This window comes from Miniopterus schreibersii, assembly GCF_964146895.1.
Source record: "Miniopterus schreibersii genome assembly, chromosome: 3".
Taxonomy (NCBI): Eukaryota; Metazoa; Chordata; class Mammalia; order Chiroptera; family Miniopteridae; genus Miniopterus; species Miniopterus schreibersii.
In genome coordinates, this window is record NC_138103.1 from 103,215,766 (window position 1) to 103,228,140 (window position 12,375).

Consider the following 12,375-nt stretch of genomic DNA (forward strand, 5'->3'; position numbering starts at 1 on the left):
GCACCAGAGGTGGCTCCCAGCTGCTCGGTGGCAGATGCTACAGGGCAAGGCTCTGCCTGAAGGGCGACACCTGGCACCCGCGTCCCCACTCTCACCCTGGAGGACCCTCGGTGGAGGTGAGCTGCTGCCCAGGACACACCCGCAGGAAGACACGTGTGTTTTTGTCTTTTAAGGATTTCACAGGGGCTTCAAAGGAAATTCGAATCCATCCTTTGTTGTGACCCAGGAGCAGCAGAACCAATTCTGAAGACTTAACCAGGCCCCTCGAATGTAAACAGGAACCCGGGAAACGCTCGAGCCGAAAGGAGTGAGTCTGAAAACATGAGCTCTACCCAGCGTTTATTTTTATGTGAAGACGGGGGGGGGGGGGGTCGTATATAAACACGGACGCGCGAGGCCTGGCCTGGCAGCTGTCCGAGGCGTCTGTGACCTCTGGGCACAGACTCAGCACTTTTCACAGACGGGGGAGTGGCAGTTCATTAGCAACCGATACTGTCAGCTACAGTAGGTACAAAGTCCCGTATAAATTAATTGCCGTTACAAAAAGGCAACTGCTTTAGCTAAGAAGGTACAAAAACGGGTCACTTCCATAAACATGAGAAGCAAAGTGAAGGGACACACCGCGGGCGGTCTCCTGCGCAACACTCAGACACGCACACGGAGACACCTGTGGCAGGTGAGGCGAGAGCAGGACCAGGGCACCCGCACACCCCGCGCCCCGGCCCGCCCCGTGTGGATTTCCGAAACGTGGCACATTCTAGGGTTGCCAGGACAGGATGCTGCTAGACGGAGACGGGCCTTACTGACAGTTGCCGAGCATTAGGCGTCAGACAGACACTTGTCAGAAACAGCTGCTGCCGGGCCCTGACTGATCCTGTCTCCCCGCCGGCGGGCGCAGACAGCGGGGCTGGGCGGCCCATCGCGCCACGCGAGCTCACGCAGGCAGGGAAGTCATTTAACAGATGGCCCGGCCGCCCGCCGCCGGCTGACAAGGACCGCGCTGCATTTAATGAACCTCCGGAGGCGGCGAGGCCCATCGCCGGTTACTCGCCACAGGAGGGGAGCGGCCGGGGCTGCCGAGCTGGTCACGGGAGCGAGAAGTTTGTGCCGCTCCCGGCCACACGGTGGAAAAATGTACACGAAGGCGAACGTGAATCTTCCTGATCCAGCCAATTAAGAAAAAAGCTTAAGGAGGCGATTGATGTCTCAAAGGTGACGATTTCATTAAAAACCCCAAGATTAAACCACAGAGGCTGTAGTGTTAATGACACACCTTCCCGAGAGTGACCGGCATCCCACGGCCCCGCGGGACTGGGGGCTGCGGGGCTTGGAGTCAGCGATGCCGCCCCAAAATCACAAACACGTTTTTATTGCTCAGGTGGAGGGAGCAGTTTAGGTCGTTGGGCCACTTAGAATTTTAAGTGGACAAAAATCTACAAAATGTGCCAAAGAGTATTTCGACCATAAACCTCAATATCCCTAGATTATCCCCGATTTAGGAAAGGTCAAAGGTGCCAAACTTCAGTAAAACTGTACATTAATCTTTACATAATTTTATCATTTAAATTAAATGACACAAAACATCCGTTCCAAAGACTGAATCTGGGCCCTAAAACTATGTATTTGCTGCAGCCCCAGCATATTTTTAAGGGCACATCAAAACCCCTGAAAATAGAGGTTGACCATAGAAATACTGACGGACCTCTTCGTTACTGGACGGAGACACCGACAGGCCCGGTGGAACCACGTCGGCACGTAATGAATGAGCTCACAGACGATTCTCTGCCAAATCCACGCCAGCTGCAGCCTCCGCTGGCATAAACTAGACTTCACTGGGCAGTTTTTAAAAATGTTATTATTTTAAAAATTATTTTTTTCTATTTTAATCAAACAAGAGTTTTAGAAAAAGATACCTATATGACGCTGCAGCTTGACTTTGTGCAGGATGATCTTCCCATTAAAAAGAAAGTTGAGGACTGGCTGAACCGTCCCCCGAGATGTGAGACTCTGCCTGAAAGCCCTCGGGCTCCTTTCAGAAGCTAAGACCATGTCTCTGCTCTCAAAAGGGGGCGGGGGGGAGGCTTCAGATGTAACGAAGGAAACATGGCGCATCTCGCCCTTAAATCCTTCGAAGTTAATTTTCTATGGCAGGATATTCCTTTCTGATACGGTAATTAATTAAAATTTTTGGTGCTCATCTTTTGTCTCCCATAATCTATAAAGCCAGTACACAAAAAACTAAAACATAAAATGAGATAAAATAAAATGAAACCCCCAAGAGATGCTGAAAATGATACACGTTGTGGGGGGGCCCAGTCACACAACGCTGTGCCCCGAGCCCCGGGAAACGGAGGCGAGGCTCTGCGTCTCCGAGCCCTTCGTCGGGGACCGATCCCCACGAGCCCCAAGCTCGTCCCCCAGCACAGGGCACGGGGGGCCCGGCACGGAAGGGAGCGAGAGCGGCGGAGACCGTGGTAAACGGAGGACACGTTCTCTCAGTAGTGTGTGCTCGACGCTGCGCCGACGGGGCTCCGCCGATGTGCAGGCTTCACGGGAGCGGGGGGATGCGTCCCAGAGGACCAGCGAGAGGAGAGGGGCACGTCTCACGCCCGACGGCAGCCACCCGGGAGGCTGAGGCCCTCGGCGGTGTCACAGCCTTGCAGCGTCCTGGTCCCTCTCCTCTAACAGGTTGATCAGCTGCGCGAAGCTGTCCTTCAGGGCGTCCGTGTCGTGCAGCGAGCACGGATGCAGAATCCAGCGCTTTCCGCGGGCCAGGGGTTCAAGCTCGAAATATTTTTTGACCTTACGGGGGACAGAGAAGATAAATACGTTATTCATTATGTCAGAACCTTCCTCATCCCAAAATGCTGAGCGTGATAAAGTGGGGGGCCGTCGGGGGAACGGCTCTGAACCGCGGCCTGGGACGTCCTCGAAGCCCACCCACAGCTGCGGTCAGAACGCGGCGACACGCCGACCACCCGGGAGTGTCCCTCTAGGGTGGATGGCGCGCCGGCCATCCCGTCCGCACACTTCACAGCTCAGGGTCTGACGGGTCCTGGGAAGAGCTGCAGGTGCTACGGCGCAGGCCAAACACACCACAGACGCCAAGAACGACGCAGGTCAACCAGGGTCGCCAGGAGAGCACCTCACGCCTCATTGCCGCGCTAACTTACTAACTTGGCGACAACCTGCAGGACCGTGTGCGCTCTCTCTGTTACTCGAGACTATTTTCATCAAACACACACAGAAAAAATATATAATTTAACTAATCTTCTCTCTCCTTAAATATCTAGCATGTATTTCTGAGACCTGGGAAAGTGGTTGTTAGGACAGGTTCTTGCAAATCATGTTAAGAGGATTCTCCCTTATGGAAAATGTAAACTCCATCCTTTTAGTTTCCTTTCTTTAGGACACTGAAGACAACTTCCAAGAGAATCTGAAACTGCTTGTGTGGCCACCAGCACCAGGACGGAACCTGGCCCCAGGAAGAAGGACCTGCCCGCCCCAGCCCAGCCAGCGGGTGCCCAGCCGGGGGAGAGAGGAGTTGGCAGGAGGGACGGGGGCCCGATGCTCAAGTCCACAGCTCCCAAGAGGAGGTGGCTGCTCCAGGGAGTTTAAAACCAGGGAGGCCTCCTTCTCCCATAAAGCGAGGCTTCAAACCGCACCACGGGATACAGAAAAGGGGAGCCCGTGCTTAAGAGCGATCCGGATTCTGATCAATAACGTCTCCCACCAAGAGGGGATGGCGGGCGACATCCACAACCTGGTACAGGGGGGAAGTCGTACACTTGCCACGTTTTATAACCCCACATGCCAAAGGACAGCATTGTGAGTACTGTGAGCACCTGAAAGATGTCTGGTGGCAGGAAATGCATTAATGTTTAAATAAAGAAAAAGACAAATACAATCAGTGCATATTCCTGACAATATTTCCTCCGAATGGTCCACTCAAAAGTGCACAGAGCCCGGCCGGGCGTAGCTCAGCGGTTGAGCATCGACCTAGGATCGAGGAGATCGGGGTTCGATCCCCAATCAGGGGCGTGCAGGAGGCAGCCGATCAATGACGACTCTCTCAGCATTGGTGTTTCTCTCTCTCCCTCTCCCTCTCCCTCTCCTTTCCTTTCTCTGAGGTCAATAAAGATATATTTAAAAAACAAAAAACAAAGTGCATAGAATTGATCCTGGTAGCACATTAATAGCTAATTTGAAAACAATGTTAGATTTAAGTAATCACAAAATGTGTCATATTTTGCAATACAGGCCAGACCCACTCACACACACACCAGTACGGTTCCTAGCTGCCCGTGAGGTGGGCTTCCAGGCAACTGCAAACAGTCTCTCACGCAGGCACTTGGGAGGTGACACACACAGGTGGTCGCGCCCCGGAAGTTCCCGCTGAAAACGAAAGGAAGCGTCGACCCCAGGGTGGTCACCGATAAAGGGGCCCACGGGCGTTAAGCTGACAGACACGCGGGGGAGCCTGAGACTGTCGCTGCCACCTCAGTGGTACCTAACCTGCCACGTTCACCCTGCTGGTGCCCCAGGGATTCCTCCCCACGCCCCATTTTACTGCCAACCTGAAAACAAGCCGGGCGCTCGGCGACACTCAGGTTGAGCGGGTGACTGTGCCGATCCCGGGGACACCGCCCTTCGGCGCCCAGAGTTTCACGTTCAAGAGCAGAAAGTACGACACGGGAGGGGACATGGAGACACGGCGCCGGGCGTGGGCTCTGCCGTTCGAGTGACAGTCCGATTCGGGTTCCATGTGAACCCTGGCTGCCGTTTCCACCTCCCAGTACTATTACAATAAAAATCACTCACCGTCCCACTGAACCTGCGCCCACTGCTTTTCCGTGGCCCTTTGATATGCTGGGGTATAATTTTAAAGAAAGGTATTTAAGTTTAACCAACGTAAGTCATATGCTGACATCTGATGTTGGCTTTACAGTTAAAAAGCTGCCTATGATGCAAGAATCTATTTTTCTTACAATGGACATAATTTTTTAACGGTTACTTTCTTATCAAGATAAACATTTTTTAAACGATTCGGGAGTAGTTTATCGGCTGCCGGAACGTCGTGCTAACTGGAAGCTGCTGCAAGGAGACCTCGGCCCTTCCACATGGGCTCTGGACACCCACTCGGGGAGTCACATCGGAATTCAGCTGCCCGGAGACCGGCGGTCACTCAGCTGTTTTCAGGACGGCCACAGAAGGTGGCCCTGCGTCCACGGTAGAGACAGGAAAACCAGGCCACCATAACTACGTCACCGGGGCCCCCCGCACTCACGCACTGTGGGGAGATGTGCGTCCCGAGTCCGAGTGGCACTCACACACCCCGTTGGCGGCAAAGTCCTCATTCAACAGGAGACACATCAGCACCGCGTCACTGCGCTGAAGTCGTGGCAGCGGCTAACCTGCGAGGGACCCAGGCACTGGGCAGGCAAGGCACCCTCACGTCTCCGCGGGCAGAGAGACCAGGCGACGAGCCTGCCTGCTTCCAGGACCCGGAAAGGGCTGGCAGCCACGGTCCCCGAGTCCCGGTCTCTCTCGCCCTCACGTCCACTCGGACATTCTACTTTCAGTTCTCTCCACCTGTTGTAAGTTCACCGAAGGCCGGTGAGGAGTTTCTGAGCTGCGACCACAGGTCTCTCTTTCCTAAAACCTACTCGCCTCACCTGAGGCAGGACGAGCGGCGTGTTTCCCCAGCTTTGTTACTAAACCAGGGGAGTGTGCCCGGAGCTGGCGCCGACCCTCCAAGCACCCTGGGGAGCAGCGGGTGAACAGTCCAGAAGGACTGCTTGGCGTTTCCACGGGACATGGAGCTGAGGTCTAAGCTCAGATGCTCATGAACAGGGCCTGGACCCACGTGAGCGTGTCAGACGTCAGAGCTGGGGGTGAGGATTCTCCAGAGCACGGGACCCTGTGCCGGGCGCTGCTGTGATAAGAGGCGCCCCCAGTCCAGGGCACCGCCTGGGGGGCCCGTCGCTGCCCTGCGGCCGCCTCCGCCCTTGTCTGGGGTATTAGCTTATTTCCCACGATTCACCGCTGGGCAGAGAAGCTGGGTGATGGCTCCACCTGCTCCGGGCCCCCCCACAGGCACTACACACATTCCCCCTGGAAAACTAGCAGGTGCCAATGGGCCGCCCTTAAACTCGGGGTGGGTGTGGCCGGGTGGGGTGGGTATGAGGAGCTCGGTAAACCCCAGCCTGAAAGCTGGCTTCCCACAGGGTCATTCCTTCAACCAGCGCTTCCCGGAGGAGACAGGTGAGGGGGCCGCGTGGGTGCGCTGTGACCACACGTGGGGCCGCGTGGGTGCGCTCTGACCGCACGTGGGGGCCGCGTGGGTGCGCCGTGACCGCACGTGGGGGCCGCGTGGGTGCGCCGTGACCGCACGTGGGGGCCGCGTGGGTGCGCCGTGACCGCACGTGGGGGCCGCGTGGGTGCGCTCTGACCGCACGTGGGGGCCGCGTGGGTGCGCTCTGACCGCACGTGGGGGCCGCGTGGGTGCGCTCTGACCGCACGTGGGGGCCGCGTGGGTGCGCTCTGACCGCACGTGGGGGCCGCGTGGGTGGCTCTGACCGCAGGTGGGGGCCGCGTGGGTGCGCTGTGACCGCAGGTGGGGGCCGCGTGGGTGCGCTGTGACCGCACGTGGGGGCCGCGTGGGTGGCTCTGACCGCAGGTGGGGGCCGCGTGGGTGGCTCTGACCGCAGGTGGGGGCCGCGTGGGTGGCTCTGACCGCAGGTGGGGGCCGCGTGGGTGCGCTGTGACCGCAGGTGGGGGCCGCGTGGGTGCGCTCTGACCGCACGTGGGGGCCGCGTGGGTGGCTCTGACCGCAGGTGGGGGCCGCGTGGGTGCGCTGTGACCGCACGTGGGGGCCGCGTGGGTGCGCTGTGACCGCACGTGGGGGCCGCGTGGGTGCGCTGTGACCACACGTGGGGGCCGTGTGGGTGGCTCTGACCGCAGGTGGGGGGACGCACCTGGGAGAGCGGGGAGTGCGCAGAGCTCGGTCCAGAACCTTGAGCTCCGAGGAGTCCTGCGGGTTTTCTCGTGTTTAATACACGAGGTGCCTGCCCACAGTCGGCGTTTCTCTGAGGACTGTGAGCGCTGTTCCGAGACAGGCTCTTACTGGTTTGAACTCGGGTAGGCGGAGGGGCCGGGTGGTAAATTTCCCCCGGGCCCCGGCGAAGGGGGGGCTCGGGCGGAAGGGGGGGCTCGGGCGAAGGGGGGGCCCAGGTGAAGGGGGGCTCAGGAGCCGCGCGGGGCTGACAGGTCCCAGGATACAGCTCATCACTGGGACGGGGGGCTCCGCCGTCTGCACCCCGATCACTGGTGAAAACGCAGACGGCACGCGGACGCCACACGGGGGGAAACGTCCCTCGGCCAGTTCTCACCCCCCAGGTGCGGGGAGTCGGGTCTCTCGGGCCTGAACCTGGCGTGTTTGCGCCGCAGGAACCGGCGGGAAGCAGCGCACTCCTTTCCCGGGAGGGAGCCGGGGACACCCCGCAATGCAGCCGGGAGCGCGGTGCCGCTGGTGCGCAGGGGCCTCGCCCCGCCGTCCACGCGCGTGGGCCGGGCGCAGGGCACGACCTTCACCGGTGGCAGCGCACGGGCCCGGCTCCAGGCCGCCAGGATACGGTGTCCAGCGTCACTGGACGCCTCGGGCCGCATTCTTGGCAGCTGGTTCAAAGCGAGTCAGTGCAGAGAGGTGGCACCAGCTGTCCCCTCTTTGCTGTGCTGCTCGTAGGATTTTGAAATCCTTCAAAAGGTATAAATATGTCATTAAAGGCGGGGATAAATAAGGCGCATGACCAATTCGCCATGGTCCCCACGATATTACCACACAGAGCAGACACAGCTTCTCTTCACTGAGCTCCAACGGGGACCCGAAAGTGACAACCGACACCACAATACCACTTTGGGGTGCAGTTTTAAAATGGGGGGCTGCTTTCAGGGACACTCGGTGTAATAGAAAAAGTGTGGTTCTGGTAAGACGGCTTCTTTCCTAAGCAAAATGCAGCCTGAGCTCGGAAAATTAAAACCCAGACAAATGCCTGCAGGTCATGACCTGGGACTGAGCCCAGCCTGTATTAGCCGTCCTCCTGCGCAGGGAGTAACCTCGATGTGCAGAGGACGTCCTGGGAGGTGACAGGAACTACACAGAAACCCGGGCTTCTGGGGCACAGAACGTGGCGTCCAGAAGAGCCACCTACAACGACCCATGTGCTTCGGTGGTAGGTCTGGGAAGCAGTCAGGTTTCTGCTTAATCTGGGAACCTAAAAGCTCAGAACATGTATCTGTTTCTCCTTTTGCTATGCTGGGGGTTGGTTTGATTCTGTCCAAAAGTTTGCTTATGGGACGTGATGGGGAGAGGCCCAGATTAGGGATGGTGCACCCTGCTGTCAGAGACCAAAGCCAGCCGCCAGCGCTCCCGAGAGCACCCCAGGCGTGGCTGGCTCTCCGCCGCGTGGGTGCCGGTGCTCCCACAGGTGGACAGGAGCAGCCTAGAAATGCTCTTGCAGTTTTGTGTGTGTGTGTTTTTTAATATATCTTTATTGCTTTCAGAGAGAGGAAGGGAGAGACAGAAACATCAGTGATGAGAGAGTCGCCACTGATCGGCTGCCTCCTGCACGCCCCCAGCTGGGAATCGAGCCTGCAGCCCGGGCCTGTGCCCTGACCTGGAATCAAACCTCGATCTCCTGGATCCTAGGCTGACGCTCAACAGCTGAGCCACGCCCGGCCAGGCCATGCTCTTGTGTTTTAAGTCCCCCCTGAGGTCCTCCCATCACCGCAAGGGGAAGCCTTAATGTTACAGGAAAATCTTTTAAAAGCAGAAGTGACCTGAGTCACAGCAGCCACGGCGGGTTGCCTCTCCAGCGGCCCGGCACCCCGTGAATTGAGCTTTACTGGAACGAAGCCATGCTTCACGCATCCGTGGCTGCTTTCCTGCCACCACAGCAGAGTCAGGAGCTGCCATGGAGACAGCTATGTCCCACCAAGCCTGCAGTATTTACTATCCAGCCCTCTCCAGAAAAATGACTGCCAAGCCTGGCCTGACACATCCTGCAGTGTCCTGCCTTGTCCGGCGGGGCATGGGGAGCGCTTGGCGGCGGCCCCATGTGGCCTCACTTGCCAGCCCCCCTCCCCCCCGTCCTCACTCTGGCTCTCGCTCCAGGGGCAGAGGGAAGTTGGCGTCTCCAACCTGGCCAGGCTCCACCGACGACTTCAGATGCTCTGGACTGCGGCCTAGTGCAGGGCCCTCCCGGCAGAGCCCTGTTTCTCCTGCCTGGGCTCAGCCTGGGCTCTTCCGCGTGGAGACTTCCTTCTAAAGGCAGCGAGAGCCAGCCGGGCGCAGGGCGACCTGCCGTCCATACGGGGGGCTTGCAGCCACAGCAATGCCCCTTACTGTCACTCTCAGTTTCAAAAAGGAGCATACACTTATTAAATTTACAAAAAAACCCAAACGTTTGAAATTTATAAAGAATCTAGTTTTTCCAGAATCTAGTTTTTACATTCCACTTAACAACCTTCACATTCTATTTATACACCTGGTAAATTCTGACAATACATTCAGGAGGCTGAATGTTTGGGTCCATTTACAGACTTAGTTAATGGCACAGAGACAGTTTTGCCCCACAGAGCCTAGAATAGTCACTGTCTGGCCAATTCCAGAAAATAACTGCCAAGCCCAGGCCTGAAGCACCCTGCATCGTAGGCATCTCGAAGCTCCATTTATAAATTCAGTATATTTAATTTTCTTTTAAAGCTTTTAGACTGTCTATTAATCAAAACATCCTCAAGTTTTTAAGAATTCTTTTTTTGCCCTGGCTGGCGTGGCTCAGTTGGCTGGGCGTGGTCCTGAGCACCAAAAGGTCACCTGCTCCATTGCTGCTCGGGGCACACGCCCGGGTCCCAGGCTCCATCCCCGGCGGGGGGCACGCAGGAGGCAGCCAATGGATGTTTCGCTCTCACATCGATGTTTCTCTCTTTCTCTCCTTTCCTCTCTCTCTAAAAAATCAATAATAAAAAAATCTTTAAAAAGTAAAAGAATTATTTCCCCCTCAATCAGAATGCTTAAAAATATCTTCCATTAAATTGATAAATTCAGCGACCCAAGTTTTGGGCCATTCTAACACTATTTACCAGCCTAACCACCTGCTCATACCTTTCCAACAGGAGGCCGATGCTGCAATCCCACGTTTTAAACTCAGTTGTGTCAGCCTCCTTCACTGGGCACAACGCGCTCAAGGCCCCCTGTGCTCCGGCACGTGTCGGAAGCTCCCTCCTCTCGCGGCCGACGGACGCCACACCGACGGCTGCGTCACGTTGACTTACCCGGGTTCATGGACATGTGGGCTGATTCTTCTTTTTGGCTCTATGTGTACCCAGTGACACGAGCCATCGCTTTCTCCTTACAACAGGCATTGTGAATAACCACCGTGTGAATCAGTGGGACAGGGTGTCGGGCTCAGTGGGGCCGCGGCATCGCCACAGCGTCTCCCAGACGCACGAGGACAACCACTCTTGAGTTGTTTTCGTGTGTATGAGTCCTCAGTCCCTCGAGGGCACAGACAATGAAAAAAATGTTTTGTATTCTCTAATGGACCCAGTCCAATGCCAGACACACAGAGGATAGCGGGAGACGAAGAGCAGCTCCCACGCGGCCCAACCCCCGCCAGGGTCTCGCGCGGGAGGGAGGGTTTCACGAACAGTCTCAAAACTCGGGCCTCGCTGGTTTCAGCTCCGTTGTACACACGCCTGCAGGCAGCTGCAATGGGCCGTTTTGCAAACAGAAAACACCCTATGGTGGAAGAGAGACTGTCGCAGGGAAAAGACCCGTAGGACCCATAAATCCTTTAATCTGTGTCCAAACAGAGAGGCCGCTGCTTATCTCGCAGGATGGGAAGCGCCGGCAGGTGCGGCGAGAGCCCTGGGACACCTGCCTTCGCACCCAGGTGCGGGCGCCAGGCTTCCCAGGACCACCTGTGACAGAGTCGTCGTCACGGAGGCGGCCGGCTCTCGATGGCCTCCACCTTCCTCTCCTCTCCCCTCCTTTCCTGTAATCACTCCTATTCCACTTGCATAAAAAGCATTCATTTTGGGGGGCACTGCCCACTTTTAGGGGGTTATACTTGATTCTGTATCCCCCACGTTTGGGATAACACTCAGTTATGATTTTACTTTATTTCAAGAGATCAGATACTGTAAGGAGGAAGAAACCTGCCCATGAAGAACTTTTTCCTGGCCACGGAGGATGGCCGTTCACGTTCCACCCACACGGAGGAGACGCAGGCGAGGACGCTCTGGACAGGAAGGAGAATTACTGCGTGAGGCCCGAGCACATCCGAGCCGGCCAATTAGCTCGTCTGAGACGCAGGCCTGGGAAGCCCGCGTGGCTTATAAAACGGTCTGCTACACACGAGCACAATGTCGTCTAAATGGCTCACTTAGCTAGGCGCACTCACCATGAAATTGATTTTTAGGGTTATTTTTCTAAACTTAATACTCATTAACTATGCACACTGAGCCGTCTGGGTGGGCGGGCGGGCGGGCGGGGCGATATCCTGGCGTCCTAAGTGCAGGTTGGAGAGGTGAATTCCGTCTTTCACAACGTTGAGAGATACTGGGGGAAGTGCATCGTTTATCCACAACCGTGTCTGCCCGACAAACGAGTGGCTGTCGAGTCGGGTCTGGGTTAGGCCTGAGGACCGCAGGGAAGGGTGCAAGGTCACCTCCCACCTGCCTTTGACTCTGGCTCCATTTTAAAGACGTAGGTCATGGCTGTGCTTTATGTGAGAAATATAATAATCAGAGGAAAGGCCTTGGCCTGGTACCATCTGTATGTTTTAAGTTAAATTATTGCGGGTATGCATTTATTTACTTTTTTAATGCTAAGGCCCTTTCACCAAGTCTTCATTAGCTGTTCAACTCCCAGGGCAGATCAGCACAGATAAGGGGGTTTAAACTGTGCATTTCAAACAATACTTTTTATGCTGCTGGATCAGAAGCCGGCTCAGAGGGGAAGCCATTAACACCCACTTCAGCCTGAAGTTCAGTTACTTAAAGTCACGTCCAGGATCAGAATTGGCCTCGAATCCTTTCGTGAGAGTAGAAATAAACAAAACTCTATAACTCAAAGCCACACTCCCTCACCCCCCCAGCCTTGCAGTTAGTAGATTATGGTCACGACTGGATACCTCCTTATTAAACACAGTATCCTCACAAACAAGCGTCACGCCATGTTTAATGCGTCTTGAAGCATTTCCTGAGTGGGCCCTATCCCCGTGGCCTGGACTCCGAAGTGGAAGCCCAACGGCAGAGGACCCCCAGGAGAATGTCCCTGAGCGCATCTCGGCCAACGCCCTGGACACCACCTTC

At 56.3% G+C, this 12,375-nt stretch overlaps 1 protein-coding gene across 2 annotated transcripts in view; it reads right to left on the minus strand.

Annotated features, from left to right (window-relative positions):
- Positions 1–323: 323 nt before the first annotated feature.
- ARL15 (ARF like GTPase 15) overlaps positions 324–12,375 on the minus strand; it is a 261,941-nt gene continuing 249,889 nt past the window's right edge. For both annotated transcript variants that reach the window (XM_081132259.1, XM_081132258.1), the window contains one exon: positions 324–2,802. In XM_081132259.1, the coding sequence (XP_080988385.1) occupies positions 2,650–2,802 (153 nt within the window). In that variant the 3' untranslated portion in view covers positions 324–2,649. The remainder of the gene's footprint in view (positions 2,803–12,375) is intronic.